The 16641-nt window shown below is 38.6% G+C and overlaps 1 protein-coding gene across 3 annotated transcripts in view; it reads right to left on the bottom strand.

Annotated features, from left to right (window-relative positions):
- LOC127576185 (TBC1 domain family member 8) overlaps positions 1 to 16641 on the bottom strand; it is a 78133-nt gene that overhangs the window by 35006 nt on the left and 26486 nt on the right. For all 3 annotated transcript variants that reach the window (XM_052026587.1, XM_052026588.1, XM_052026589.1), the window contains exons 2-5: positions 10838 to 10948; positions 9829 to 9947; positions 7201 to 7429; positions 2389 to 2629 (exon numbers count right to left, since the gene is read on the bottom strand). In XM_052026587.1, coding sequence (XP_051882547.1) covers positions 2389 to 2629; positions 7201 to 7429; positions 9829 to 9947; positions 10838 to 10948 — 700 coding nt within the window. The remainder of the gene's footprint in view (positions 1 to 2388; positions 2630 to 7200; positions 7430 to 9828; positions 9948 to 10837; positions 10949 to 16641) is intronic.

The following is a 16641-nucleotide window of genomic DNA, read 5'->3' as shown; positions in this document are numbered from 1 at the left end:
CATTGCCAACAGCTCATTTTGACCTAAAGTGCTTTGTAACCCAAGCAATAGATCACATTAAACCTGTAAATTACACACATTCAAGGGACTTGCATAAGGATACCTTTATTTTCCAAATGATCAGTTTATGGGAGGAAAATAATTAAGTCAATAACCCCAAGACTGGTTGCATGTCCTGCAAACTGGAGACACAAGAGACTGCAGATGCAAGGACACAAAAAGGAGCTGGAGGAACTCAGCAGGTTAGGCAGCATCTATGCAGGGAAATGGACAGTTGACATTTCAAGTCGAGACCCTTCATCAGGACTGTGCACACTCACTGGGCATTGTCCATTTCAGAGACCTCTCCACATCCCATCGTCACAGTCTCCAAACATGAAGGACGCATTCACATAGACATTATCACCCACAATGATGGTAGTCAACCAAATGTTACTGAGCTGGTGGGGAAGGGCACATTGCAGCAAGACATTTAGTGCAATAATCACCAAATAATTAATCCCCATTTAAAAAAGCCAGTGGTCTCCCAGACCACCAGAGATTGTGCCCCACAGATGCATGCCTCATTGCAGAAGAGAACTTTATTTCAGAAGGGTCGATAACTCTCAATAGGTGTAATTCTCACTGAGAAAGGGAGGTTTCTTCATCCAACATTAAAAATAACTAGAAAAATAACTATCCAGAAATATTGCATTGCTGGAAGTCAACCTTGAAGATGCATTAGTCACTTTGCTGCTATAGACACTGGCTAAAGAGTTACCTATTCCACATACATCCTTTTATTCACCTATTGCTTCCACAAACAGGCAAGTAGGTCTTAATGCTCATAACACTTTCTCAAAGGCAATAAAAGATGCACAATAAATGCCAGCCATGCCAATGACCCCACACATCCAAGACTTGCTCCACCCTCAATCAGCAAAATGATGGCAGGTTTCATCAACAGTATTATCAAGCAGCACTTACTCCCCAATAACCTGCTCGCCTATCCCCAGTTTGGGTTTTTCCAGGACCACTTCACTCCAGACCTCATCACAGCTTTGGTCCAAACATTGAGAAAGAGCCAAATATCAGCAGCAAAGTGAGAGTGACTGCCCTTGACATTAAGGCAGCATTTGGCAGAATATAATATCAAGAAGCCTTGGTAAAACTGAAGTCAATGCAGATCACAGGGAGAACACTTCACATATTGTTGTCATTGATAGTCAATTAGCCCACTTCCAGGACCTCACGGCAAGAGTTCCTCAGGGCCATGTCCTCAACCCAACCATCTTCAGCTTCTTCATGAACGTCTTTCCTTCTATCACAAGATCAGATACTTGTCATTGTTTACACAAAATCCAATTTTATTTGCAACTCCTCAGTAAATAAAGCAGCTGCTGCCTACATACAGCAAGGCTTGAACTACATTCAGGTACAGTCTGATAAAGGTGTCAAATAACATTCATGCCACAAAAAGTGTTGGGTAATAACCATTTCCAATAAGAGTTGAACTACCTGTCTTGACATTCAGTGGCATTAGTATTGCCAAGTGCTCCCAACATCAATAGTCTGAGGTTCACCATTGACCATAAACTCAAATTGGAACAACCACATAAATACTGTGGTTACAAGAGCAGGTCAAAGGCTGGGAATCCTGCAGCAAGTGACTCACTCCCTGGTACTCCAAATTCCTTCCACCACCTACAAGGCCCAAATTAGATATGCAATGGAATACTCTTGACTTGCTGGAATAAGCATAGCTCCAAAAACATTCATGAAGCTGGACAGTCCAGGACAAAGAAACCCACCTGAATGGCACCTAGTCAATCACCAAAACATTCACTTCTTTCATCACTGGCATTGTGGCTACAGCATATACCATCTGGAAAAAGCATTGCAGTACACTAACCTACACTGACAATCTCCCAAACAGCACATGGGAATACAGACACCTTCAGGTTCTCCTCTATGTCACTCACCATCCTGATTTGGAAATATATTGTTGGTCCTTCATGGTCACCAAGCACAAATCCTGGAACTCCAAACTCAAAGTGCAAGTAACTGCAAAAGGACTGCAGTGGTTCAAGGTGGCAACTCACTACCACCTTCGAGGACAATTAGGAACGGGCAGTAAATGCTGGTCTGTCAGCAATGCCAATATCCCAGAAAATGCAAAATTACAAGACAAATCCACACATTAGGTTAATTCAGTTTCCAGGACTGTCTCTCTGGCAAAAGAGGAAGCAAAATTTTCATAATTATTCAATGAACATGCATGTGATCTTAAATTAACAAAAAAAATCTCAGGCGGAAGACAAATGTAAAAACGTACATTTTACATAATTCAAAAACAAAATGGAGATACATTTTCCAGTTAGTTAAAATCAAGTTGAATTTATTTCTTACTTTTTAGTAATTTGTGTAGGTTCTTGTAGAGATGGATCCAATTCAAATGCCTCATTGTCCAGCAGTCTTCGAATAGTCACATCTGCCAGCAGTTCCATAAGCCTGAAAGTTTCATCTATATTAAGGAACATGGAGAAATCACGCTCTTTACTTCGAGTAGTCACTCGGATTATTTCTGTGATGAGTGTGTTTGAGGTTCTTTCTAGCTTCTTCACATCAGCCCAGGGGATAACGAGTTTCACTGAAATAACAAAGCATAAAATTCAGGATTGCAGCTTTCAAGCTACCTTAAAAAAAAACAAACTGGCAAAAATTATTTCCTAGTATCTACCACAGCAGAATTAAAAGCATTGATGCACTTGATGTGTTGACCAACAATACACTTCATGAAGGAAGCCTCAACCAAATGATGGAAAGAAAACCTCTCCATAGGGATATGTCATTCTTTTATTATTGTTTTGGAACTAGCCTCCAGTCCACACTTCTAATACTTGGTCCAGAGTTTATGAATGGTGGGATGAGCGTAGAAAGGATGAAGCTTTTATTTAGCCACTTACTTCTTCAATACACTTCAGTTCACCCAAAAAACACAAGTGTGTATCCAACCCAACTCCAGGCACCTCTTTCACCAAAACCTCCAAGTTAAAATTCTCATCCTTATTTAAATCCTTCCATCTCATCTTTCTTTCCTGGTACTAGGATTACTTCCATTGCTAAACATCCCCATTCCCAAGCATCCCATCTCTTGGACTGTAGCTCTTCTGCATCTCATAACTAGCTGACATTCCTTCAGGCACCAAAGCTCCATGGCCTAGAATAAATTTTGGAAAACACTCCTTTGTTGCACTCTTTTCCCTCTATGGCCCTCTTGACAAATGTTTTGGTCCAGCAACTGGGTTTTAAGGAGGAAATGGTGATCATGTCATTGTAGTACTGAGCAAGACCACTGAGGTATCAGGCTACTTTGCTGTGTTTTGTCAGTAGTTATGCCTTTATAAAAATCCTAATATCATTTTTTGATTTTTTAATAGTTTAAAATGGTAGTGACACATGTCAGACATTCAAAAGCATCAAAAAGCTTTGATAGCTGGCAAAGCCAGGCCTGATGGTGGTGGGGGGGGGGGGGGGGGGGGTGGTGTTGAGAAGGGACAGTGAGGCTTTGCTGCCCAAAGTTTTCCTAGGGGAGATTTGAGTGCAGGGCCCATAAGATCCTTCACAGCACCCAACTGCATCATTTAAGGCAGAATTGCTGCTTGGAGCCTTGCCACTTGGCTCTGGTGTTGACTTGGCCAAAAAGTCTTCAGACCTAAAAATAGTATCGTGGACATGAGTTGACCCAGCTCAGGAAAATCCAGGTTACTACACACTAAATTCTACTGTGGAAATACAGCCCATAACTGTTGACCTTTTTAAAGTTAGAAAAATTATGAACTCAACCAAGACAAGAATTGCAACCATATTTGTCAAAGACTTACTGAATGGAATATAATCCATAAAAGTGTCTTGTCAATATAACTGCAGAGTTCATCCAAGGGGTTTATAAAGGGGGCTAAAGTCACCCAAACAATACAAGGAAATGTTGATTTCCTGTCAGAAACCCAGATCCCCTCAACAGCAAATACAAAACTTACTAAACCTTAGCCAGCTCACAGACAAAAGGGCAAAAAAAACATTCCCTTCAAGAGCATCATTGCAGAAACAAAGGGCTACTAAAACAAAATGGTCACAAACCCAAGGTGGAGTAGGTTTACAATTCAGTTATTCAATAGCAATGCTCCCAAAACAGATACAACTACTACACTGAAATCTGAAAAATTTCCAAAAGAATGGGATTTGGAAATGAAGCAGATGCTTTACCTCCCAACTGCAAACCATAGATGATTTTTTTTAATGAAGATAGTTATGCATGGATTGTTAATTATTCAACATTAATTTCAAGCATATTTAAAAAAGAAAATTGACTAATTTCTTTGTATAAATATGGGAAGAAAATATTCACTGCACACAGGTTTACAGCAAAACCCTTGCATTTGATAAACATCTCTCACACCCTACAACACTGTCTTGTAACTGGAAGTATATTCCAGCAACTGCTCCTGCAATTCAAGTATAAACAGGGGAAATAGAATTTCTTTTGCATGCCTAGAATTTAAAGTGCCAAGCACATTAACAGCATACTTAACCACATTCCCACAAACTATGGATGACAAATTACCTTGATTCATGATCAGTATTCCCCAGACACTTGTAATATAAACCATACTAGTGTCACTATGTCAGTCTCTCCCCAGTCCATTATTGTAAGCCATTTCCTGTCAGATTAACAATGGACACTAAAAAAGTTCAGTATATGCCATGTAAATATACCATTAAATTAACAGGGTGGTTGGAATGAATGCTTGCTGCTTAATCTTACACCATCTCCCCCTCCTCAGCACAGATGTAGCCACCTTCCAAATGTAGAAAATTGACTTCTTTTGCAGCTAACTAGTTTTTCCTCTCTCTCTCTCTCACCACACCCATCTTTTGATGCAGAGGAAGAAGTCTGTATCATTTCCCCTTTAATGGCGCCTGGTGTTTTGTGCAGGGTATTCTCAATCTCTTGCGTCATTTTGTTTAGTGACAATGAATTCTTTTCCAGCATGACTTAAAGGAGACTTTCCCATTCAGTTCAGCACAGTACTTGCTAGAGTCTCCTCCTCGTGCCCCAGCAAAGCCACTGCAGGGGCTTTGTGAGGAAGAACCACAGTCCAAGACTCCGCTGCCACTGGTCACTGAGAGACTGGATCCTGTGTAACACTTGATGGGTTTATTACTTAAAGAGGAAACACAAGTGGCACTGGTCAAGTGCAAACAGTGTATTGGTTTAATGGCACACTAAACAAAGAAAGGCATGTACTGTTTGCATTATATTTATAAAAATATATACAGGAATTAAAAATGTCCTAGCTCCCAATACCACCTCATCCACCTACCAATCTGCCAAGAAGAGCAAATACCACCTCCCTCTTCCACTATCCAGCCCACTCGCCAAACTCCAAGGTCCCCACCTTCATGCCAAACCCTTACTCATTGAACTGCCTTGAATGTTTCTTTCTCTCCCCCCGCCCCCTCACTTCCAGCCTCTTCCTCCACAGCCCCTCAGAAATGGCTCAAGTTCCAACCCAATTTCCTTTGTGCACTCCATGGAAGGGGAACCTGCAAAAGGCTTTCAGTATGCAATGGTGTCCACACCATCTAAAGACCTCAGCCGATGCCTGCAAACTGACGCAAACAAATAGGTTTTTGGTAAATAATGCCATTTCACAAATCATTACAATTCTAACTGCATCTTGTACATTAACATGTCTTTAAAAGGTGTTGACCAAATAACCCATCTATTCAAAGTTTATAAACAAGGTTGTAATGGAGACCAAGGACAATCAGAACTGGAATAGTAAAATCTGTACGACTGAATTAGACAGACTTTGACATCCAGCAGCACCATTACTGAATATCAATTTTGAAAATGGAATAAAAGTTTATTTTCCCATTGCTATGACTTCAGTTTCTCAACAATCATATCACTTTTACAACCAAACTGAATACCAAGTAGGGATAAGATATTTTGATCAATGAGATTTTTTCAATTTAGATTTGCAATAAAAACACTAATCGCCAAGCTTCCCAGCTCTCAAATAAAGTGGAAAAATAAAAATCAGTTCAGTTTTCCCCTGAAGTGATTTCTTCTCAAAATAAACACTGATCAAGATTTCCAATGACAATTTTTCACTTTCCCTACAATGAGTACAGAAGATTACTTGGAGATGTACGTGATATTACTGGATTAATATTTGCTTCCAGGGTGCTTCAAGATGCAGTGAACATCAAGTTTTGAGATAAATAATTAGCCCATAGTTCTTTGGTTAGATTTAAGATTCCAGTTCCACCACTTTCAAACCCAGTGTAAAATTTTATCATCTTGTGGTCACTCTTCCCCAAAGGCCACGCGACAGCAAGGTCATCAATCAACCCCTTCTTGCTGCACTAGTTAGGATCCAAAGTAGTCTTTTCTTTAGGTGGTTCCTCGCATATTGACCCAGAAAAGCATCTTGAATGCTTTCCAGGAATTGATCTTCCATCTTATTACAGCAGATTTGATTGATCCAGTCTATGTATAGTTAAAGTCTCCCTTGATGACTTTATTATCCACACACATTACTAATTTCCCGATTTATACCCAATATCAAGCACTCTTTGTTGGCCCATAAATTACTCACACCGATGTTTACTACATTTTACTATTTCAAAGCTCACCCCAAACTAACTTGAGTTCTGTATCATGAACTAGGATCATCATTCACACTGCAGTGATCTTCCTTATTACTGGTACTTCACCACCTCCCTTTCCTTGTCTGTCATTCTAAAATACTGAACACCCTGGAATATTTTGTTTCCAATTCTGATCACCCTGCAAGCCACAATCAGACAACTATAGATGCCATTAATTCATTCACCCTGTTGTGAATGCTGTGATACAGCACCTTTAATTTTGTCATTGTAACTTATTGTCATTTATATGGAGGAATTTAAAATGGGGGATATGTGGGAGGAAGAGGTTAGATAGTCTTAAGCGAGGTTTAAAGATCGGCACAACATGGTGGGCCGAAGGGCCTGTATTGTGCTGTAGTATTCTATGGTTCTATGATGAAATAGCATATTAACTTTGCTATCAGTGTACCCTTGTCTTCTGATGCCGTACATGCCAAAACAATAAAATCAGAAAAGATTCCCCCTACAGTCAAGTTACTCACATTAGTGTTTTATTCTTACCTTCTTTGCCGAGCAGAAATGAATAGAAACAGAGATGGTTGATGCTGAGATAAATCCAACCTTGTCGAGGAACCCGCCCTTTCCAGCAACAACATGAATAATAGGTCACCAGTTTTTCCAAGTCTGGGAAATTAAACCTCGTTTCAAATTTTACCAAAGCCTCACGGAATTTCTCAGGGTCTTCCTCTTGTTCTGCCAACTTGCTTCTGGTTTCTTCCGCTATAAGCCCCTAATCAAACAGATTTACAAACTTGTATTGGAACACAACTAATTGCAAAAGGAAACTGTACATTTTCCACTTCACTTATTCTGGTACTCAAACTTTAGTCACCGAACAGACCATATTTTTAGCTATAATGAGGGATTTATATTTATTGAAATAAGCACTGGAAATACTCAGGATAGGCAGCATTGTGGAGAGAAAAAATAGAAACCTCTCTCTCCAGGGATGTTGCCAGGCCTGAGCTTTTCCAGCATTTTCAATTTTTTTTTAAAAAGTTACAGCAGCTGTAATTTTTTTGCAGTATTGAATAACTATAATAAAAACACAATGTCACATAATTAAAATTCTCTGTCATGTGCATTTGATCAAGTCAGTAGCTAGGCACACTATATATAGAGACAGTGATTGAATAAACAATTGCATCAGAAAATATTTCACATATGTTCAAAATCAATGCACGAAAGTCAAGGGACACAAAGGAAATCTGTGTTTTGGTAAATAATGCCATTTAACAATTAATTGCAATTGTAATTATATCTCCTAAATTAATTAGTCTGTGGGGTTTTGAATGGGATGCAATCAAGATTTGCTGGATATGCTGTCAGTTTTGCAAAGATTTCCATCATTACTACCCAATATTATGGGTGTAAAAAGCTTGAGAAGTTGCCCAAAATCAATGCAACCAAACAGCACAATAAATTAGTGGCTGGATTCTTCATTATCAGAATGGAAAATGGGCAGGAACAAATTTGGAATAAATGGACTTCATATGTACATTAAAAAACATACAAAAATCATGAAAATTCATGTATAGTTATGGGTACAATTCACATGTTTACAATTCTGTAACCTTTTAGCATAATTTAAAATTTCATCCAATTAGGCTGGCACCCAAGTAGAAACTCCAGGCTTATGCTTTAGCTGCAAATGTCAACCTCAAATCACAAAAGAGGTCATGCTAAAGTACTATGTGCCAACTTTGTCCAACATGAGTCACAAAATTGATCAGGTTTCCCACCCCCACCCCAATAGTGGGCTTGCCTTCATATACACTCAGAAGTCCTGATTTCTATTGTTAATACTGGTATAAATTGAGAATGACACCTTCTGCATATGCTGCCATCTGCCTGCATTGCTCCAATAGGTTCCTTGTGCAGTGCAGCAGAGCAGCAGACTTCCACAGATTTCTTAGCTCTCAGGTTGAAAATTTACCCAAGTGCGTGCCAGGTTAAACTTGTTGCAAGCCTAGCAGTCCCCATTTAAATGAACGAGAAGTTGACTCCCAGGAGAAAGGCAAGTAGTTGTGTTTTTATTACTCAAGTTAGTTTTAATTATTTCAATTAAATTTCTAGCATGTCAGTATACTTTTTGTGCTGTGTTTCAAGATTAACTTTTTGTTAACACCCAAGCCCCAACACTAGCAGCCCCCATCTTGGGGCAAGGTATCACCGCCAGCTCAAGGAGACCCTTTGAATGCAACTGGCTACCCGAGCCAAAATAGCCTCTTCGCTCTGCCGAAACATACAATGGAACACGTCAGTCCCACGCTAGAGCAAAAACAAATGACCCAGAGCCAGCTATTTACAACTTCAGGCTGACAGAAGATCTGCTCCATTATTCTTAATAATTCCATGATTCACATACAAAGTGGTGGCATTTAGCAGTAATAGCATAATGTGAATATGAACCTTTATTTTCCTGCAAGTACATTTTCATGATAGCCTTCATCTGCTTTTGGATAGAACAGTGCAGCACAATACAGGCCCTTCGGCCCACAATGTTGTGCCGAACTTTAAACCTCACCCAAGGCTACCTAACCCCTTCCTCCCACATATCCCTCTATTTTAAATTCCTCCATATGCCTATCTAGTAATCTCTTGAATTTGACCAATGTACCTGCCTCCACCACTGCCCCAGGTAGCACATTCCATGCCCTAACCACTCTCTGGGTAAAAAAAACCCATGCAATGTATAACATTGTGCTTTACAAGGATCTTATATTGCTCCTGAGAACCCTATTTAAACTAAAAATAATCCAAACAAGGCTATCACACATTTCTGTGCATAGTGAGCCAGTAACCAATTGATCATTCCCCTCATGTTGGGGAAACTAGTTCTCCTATACTACTTAAAATGGTGCCAGTAACAATGCTAATTATCTGAATGATTTTCAACTGCTTTCCATTAAAAGTGGCTTTTCTTTTACTTCCAAACTTTACACTGAATAAATTCTTCTTTGTAATGTTTAAAAATAGGCCCTGAATAGTTATTGTAGAACAATATCAGAGCAGTCTTTTACGTTTTGTATATTGCACAATGAAAAGTGTAGTTGATACCTCCACCCGACCTCCTAGAGCTTTTTCCAAATGATGCAGTTGTTCGCAAACTTGCTGGATTATTCTTACCTTTACTTTACCATGAACAAAGCTGATAACATCATCTTTGTTGTCAAATACTGAAAGAGTGTGCAGAAGATTCTGTTCTAACCATTCCCAGTGTTGATGAATTTCTTCTACGGTGGTTCCTTTTAAAGAATTATGTGCAAAAAAAAGTTAAAGCATACATTACATTTTGATACTTTATGTTCAGTGGCGAAAGTTTAAAAGGAGCCTCTTTTTCACTTTAACATTTCAAAATTGAGTGAAATTAAAAAACAAAAATCACACCAACTTCTGATCTGGATACGTAGAGACAGAAATTAGCATAAAATGTTTTTGTGCAGACTTTCTTCTAATGATACTCTTACATCACCAGAGTAGATATGCTCATGTTAATTTTCTCATTGGGTCAAGCAAAGCTGATAACTGGCGTCTGGCCCAGAGGATCCCAGAAAGGAAAAAGACTAGTAAAAGCAGTTGCCAGACAGAGTTTTGAAGTCTTTGTTTCTCTTGGGAACAGCTTCCCAATTAGCGTGCAATTTCTCAGCAATGAAATGTGGGTATCCATTACAAGATTATTGCTTTATTGGGTAGACGACATCAGCCCATTCATAACTTTGCTCTTACAACTAAATATGACATTACATCTTCATTCCTAGTGACAGCAATTGCCAGTACAAATCAACTTTCAACAATTTATTTACATTCCAAAAAAGTCAAGTTTCAAGGAAATGTTACAGATGCTGTTTTCACTGGGTTAAATGGGAACACCAAAAAAGAATTCATGGTAAAGGATCAGTATGAAAGGGGGTTTGGGATCAGTTTGAGTCAGTGTTCCTATATTTTGGAAGATTATAGCAGGAAAGGCATCCCTTGAAGAAGAATCAGAACCATATCAGATTTAACAGAATTTCAGAGTTGGTATTCACCAAATAAACTCCAGGATATTTAAATTGACACTACTCTGGCATACTTTCATATTGTAACATAACCCTTCCCGCAAAATTTGCTAGCAATTTACACAGGTCTTACGTACCACAGGCAATGACCCAGTACACTTGTGACCCTGGCATCTGATGCAAAATGCGGAATGGTGCAACACGGGCGTTGGAATCGAGCACAGCATCTAAAGCACCCACCAGGAGACCTTAGAACATACAGAAATGTTAAAATATTAATCACAAGTTGTCTCTCAAACAAAAAAAAATTAAATAGTATTTTTGTTCTCAGGATCAGAGTCAGAATTTCAAAATAGATAATCTGGGCTTTGAATATTCTGACATTGCCATTCCACTCTTGCACAAGATTAGCAGAAAACATTGTACATGTTGGATAATCAAGTTTTTCCTGACATTGCACACACCAGGATAAATAGATAATAGACGCTATCACAAACCAAGAAAATTCACTAAGAATATCATCTTTTAATCATGTTGACACTTCATATTTGTAAAGTCAGAACTTCAGTTTTCTGTACCTTCACAATTTAACAAAAAAAGATAAACAGCCAAAGTACTTTGCATTACTAATAAAATGGAAGGGAGAGGGTTTTAGGCTATAATTCATCATGTAGCCTCAGAACACTACATGTATGGTAGAACCAGATAAACAAAGGACTGCAGATGCTGGAATCTAGATGAAAAACAACGATGCCGGAAGAACTCAGCAGGCCAGGCAACATCCGTGGAGAAAAGCAGGCGGTCAATGTTTCGGGTCAGGATCCTTTTTCAGAACTGAAGATAGGAAAAGGGGAAGCCCAATGTTGAACCAGATGTTGCCCTGCCTCAATTCTCTCACATATTCACAAATGCATTAAAACAGTATCTACCTAAAAATAAATTGTGGTAATGACTTAAATTCAAGAACACTACAGTAAAACTCCAACAATCTGCTATCCTACTGTTTGGTTCAGCAACTAGCTTATCTGGTTCTGTTTCTTGTGCTCCCTTTAAATGCGCCCGATTCTCTAGAAAATTTATGATACTACTGGCCAACATCTGAAAAAGACAGTTAGCTTAAAAAGCATGTTGGTGTATTAACAGGAGTAATATCCCATAGTTTGGAAAAACTGCCAGTCCAAAAGTCCCAAGGGTGCTGGATTATTGGAATTTTACTGTTTATAAGTCTTCAAGCTCGACCTACAGTGCTCGAGTCAGTATTACATAGCAGAGACACCACATGACTCTCCTGTCCAACAGGAACACAGTATGTCCACACAAATAGTTTTTTTTCCCTCAAATTATAGCCTGCCACTCCTGAAACTATTTTAGTCTTTCATGCAATAGTACTTGTTACAGTCAACCAGGAAGGAAATGTCACCAAAAAGTATTGAAGAAAAACAGCATGCACTAGAAGCCAGCAAGTATCAATATTGCAAGGCTGTCAAAAACAGAATGACTGGACAAATGGAGCCAAAACCAAGACCATAAGATCAGGATTTACTCAACCAAGTGATTTACAAAAAAAAAAATCAAGGCTCTTGGCATGAAGCCTTCCTTTTATTTCCTTTCTCATAAGTTAGCTTGGAATACAAGCACTAGATCTTATGAGACAATGTTTTAGTTCATGACTGCATTGAACTTCGAAAATGTTGATGAAATCAAACAAGCAGTTCCTGAAATGGAAAAAACCATTGAAAAATTCTGGCCTCCCCTTCCTCCTTCCCCCCACCCCCCCAAAAGGATCTCAGCCAAATATGGCAACCATAAAGTAGAAAAACTGGATACAATCACTAGATTGAAGATACTCTAAAACTTTAAAATATCAAGGAGACCAGGCAGAGTCAGCAAGTTCATTAGAGTATAGATGTATACATGCAACTTACATGTGTTGTGAGTTAATAGATCAAGGGAAAAGTTTATATGGGAATTGGAATCTGAAAGCTTTTGGGAAGAGTTCAATCCAGGAGTTTGCCATGCAAAAATGAGGCCTCAATTGACTGTAAAAGACTGCTCATAGACATTGCATCATCTATAGCACATCTGTACTGGTCTGGGCTGTTCCTTGGCACTCTGATTATTTCAAAGAAATCCAAAGAACATGGTACCAATTATTTGAAAGCTGCACTCCACACCACATAAAATTGAAATTATGGAAAAAATTTTAGGTTTTAATCCTTATCAGAAGGCCCTGATAGCAATAATTTATGATCAGATTATGAAAATACATTTAGAGGAACTTGAAAATTAAGAATGAATGGGAAGGAGAACTCCAGATACTTTTACCTACAAAGACATGGAAGAAAATTCTTCAATTAGTTAATACATCTTCTGTGTGCTAGACACTCTTTGATACAGTTTAAGATGGTTCATAGGACCCATATGTCCAAGGACAAGTTAGCCCGTTTTTATCATCATATAAATCCTATATGTGACAGATGTAATTCAAAGGTGGCTTCCCTGACACATATGTTTTGGTCCTGCCCTCTTGTTAAAAATGTCTTTCCAATATTTTTCCATTATTTCATCTGTATTGAATATTGATTTACACCCTCATCCTATTACTGCAATTTTTGGGTTACCAACGATGGAATCCTGCCATTTGTTTGCTTGTCATATGATCACCTTTGTCACATTAATGGTCAAGCAATCCATTTTGTTCAAATGGAAGGATCCAATGCCTCCCACCACTTTTCAGTGGTTTTCTCAAACTATAGCAGGTTTAAACTTAGAAAAAATTAGGAGTGGTACTGTTGATCCTTCGCTTAAATTTGAGGAAGTTTGGAGTCCATTTATTCAATATTTCCATATGATACAAGCTGACCTTTTTCAGATCCCTCTCAATAACCCTTGAATGCAGAGGAGCAGAGTTGACGACATAGTAATGTTTCTTCAATTAAAAAAAAAAGAAACATCAGTCCAGTTTTGTTTAAGTTTTTGGTTTTTTTTTTTGGTTTATTATCAATTTTTTTTTTGATTTGGGGGGTTCTTCTTTCATATAATTAAATTTCATTTCTTTTCAATCTTTCATTTTGTATTTGTTCACTTGAGAATGGGAGGTCTAGATTACTTTTTTTTAATCCTTGTGATTATATATTTTAACTGTTATGATTGCTATCCTGATCTCTTAGCACCAATGTATAATTACTAATGCTATATATATTTTGTACTAATTTGAAAATTAAGATTGAAAAAGAAAGAAAGCCACGCTCCAAATTGTCATCATTTTCTCAGTTATCCAATATTCCTTTCTACATTGTTAAAAAGTTGTCCAAGTTGTACCAAAGACAAAAAGAGATCCAAGCAAAAAAAAGACTCAGCAATAAATTCAATGCATCCACCATCCCAGGTTGGTTCAAATGATATTATTAGCTGAGCAATTCTACAGAAACCCACACAACTCAGCAATTAGATAAATTATTAAATATTAATGAAATCAAGGGACATGGGGATAGTGCAAGGGAGTGGCACTGAAGTAAAAATCAATTAAGATCTTAGTGAACAACAGAGCAGATGCGAGTGGCTGAATAACCTACTCCTGCTTCTGTGTTCTTAAAACTGACTTAGCCAGACTAAGATTTTCCTCTGCAGTAACTACTTCAATATGATCACAGCCAAAATGCTCATGATTGAGTCAGCAGACAACCACCCAAACACTAAATTTAGTCACTTGAAGGGTTGATGACATTTATTCATGTTTAAGTTTTACAAAAAGATCTGAAGGAAATGGTCTAAGAATCACAAGGCCCTCTCTTTAAAGTCAGCACAAAACAGTGCTGAACTTGTTTTTATAATAATGAATCCTGGGACTGATGTGCATCAGAATCTGATTCTCAAACTGACTGACAGATGGGAGTTGCACTTTATATTCCTTCATCTCCTGAAATCAAACACTTTTGAACTTTTTGACAGCAAGTTAAACCCCATAGAAGTGTCTCATCTAGAAGGTTTCACAAAATTCCCACTGCAGGCTTTAAAACCCAAATGAATAATTACAAATAATCAATATACAGCTTGTTGTTAACATTGACCAAGAAAATCCAGCACTTGGTAAAGCTACAAACTGAAGTCAAATAAAATAAAACTGAAGACTGGTTAAAGAAATACTAAAAAATTTTTGCTTTATGGGGATGAAGAGCAGATCTGACAACTCATTCTTTTTTATATTTCACAAAAATTTTATTCAGAATTTGCAAACATTCTATGGAATACATGTGTCAACTTTCTCAGTACAGGCTACATCATTCCATTTACATTACATACGAATGACATCAGTTTTTCCTTATGTGCATTTTTTGAGCAAATAGTTCCAGAGGATTTTACACATTTCAGCCCCTTAATCAGTAATAGCAGGAGACCCTTAAACACAGTTCAAGCAGCAACACTTAGCCACAGGCAGCTCATTTTACTCCAAGAACAACAAGTGCTAGCAGACCAAAGGGCACCTTTCAGCAGCTCGATAATCTTCCAGTAGCAGTTGATGTTTATCTCGGTGTGTCTCCCTGGGAACAGCCTGTAGAGCACAGAGTCCTGTGTTAATGCAGCTGTTTGGGATGAATCTCCACAAAAGACCTTCAAATCTCTTTTCAGACCTTCTCAGCAAGTGCATATTCCAGAAGTAGATGGACGAGTCTCATCCCTACTGCAGCCGCCTCGAGAGCAGTGTGCAGTGGCACTAAAACTCCAGCTGTGCGAGAATCATCTGACAGGGGAAAAGATTCTTCTCACCACCAGCAGAGCAAGATCTTGGCACTTGTTTGAATGTTCTAACAAATGACCTTGATATTCTGCTTGGGTGACCATCACAAGATGTACTGTCTCTTTTCTTCCAAAGCGCCTCTCACTAAGGGCCTTGAGAACATTCTGCACAGACCACTACCTACTTAACTCATAGCCAAGGCTGTTCAGCTTCACAAAATGTGCTGGAAAGGAAGTGGTATTGCACCAAACAGAAAGGAATGATGTTAGACTTCAACAAGATTAGACCCTCCTCTACAATATCAGAGGCAGATGGAACAACAGCACAGTGAGGTTTCACTCACACTCACCAGATGCATTCGTTCTTTCCCCACCCAACCTCCTTTCTCTGGCACTTCGCACACTAAATTGCTGTACATGTGATTTATTCGCACACTCTAGACAAATTCAAAAATGCCTTGGGTGACTAGTGCAGCATAGGTGCAGGAAATGGACTACACCTGTGCCACATACAGTAACAGAGCACATTATACCTGATGATCAGTTCATTACTTGCAACCAAGAGGAAGCATCACTCCCATAATCCCAGTTTCTGCTTTACCTTGGCTAATACAGTTTAGTCTTAGTGCACGTCATTACTTTACAAACCATTTTCTCGGGAGGAGAATTGAGCCATCTGGCAAGGACCTTTTGCAAAAATTCTCATCAAGCTACTTCTAATCTTACTTTCTCCTCTTTTCACTTAGAGGAGGGTGGTGAAATTCTTCATTTCTGACATGCCGCCAGATGGATGCATTATGCTGTACACTTCCAGCAGGTCTAGGCCAATCTGGTCCCACAAAGCCATAATTCAGGTGGCAAGTCACTAATTCCAGAAGTTTTACTTACTTCAAAGGATTGATTGATCTTGTCAGCTCATCCAGAATTAATGGTTAGTCAAGATTTACCTGCTTGTCATCATCTAAACTGGACGATATAAAATTCTGGGAGGCTGAGCTGTCTGTAGCCTTCAAAAATTGACTGTAGGAAGAGCAGATTCAACATGCTTTCTTGTCACATTTCCTTGCTTTCTGAACAACTTGAGAATCAACCACCTCAATGTTCGCTTTGATTGTTTCTCCACAAATTCATCATGGAATCACAGAGGGGCTTCATGGTTCTTCAACCTGCATAATCCTTTTTAGGTTTCTTCCTGTTTTCTGGA

The sequence above is a fragment of the Pristis pectinata genome, chromosome 11 (assembly GCF_009764475.1).
Source record: "Pristis pectinata isolate sPriPec2 chromosome 11, sPriPec2.1.pri, whole genome shotgun sequence".
NCBI classification, from domain to species: domain Eukaryota; kingdom Metazoa; phylum Chordata; class Chondrichthyes; order Rhinopristiformes; family Pristidae; genus Pristis; species Pristis pectinata.
The sequence above is the reverse complement of the archived record's forward strand: the minus strand, read 5'-3'. Positions and strand labels throughout refer to the sequence as shown.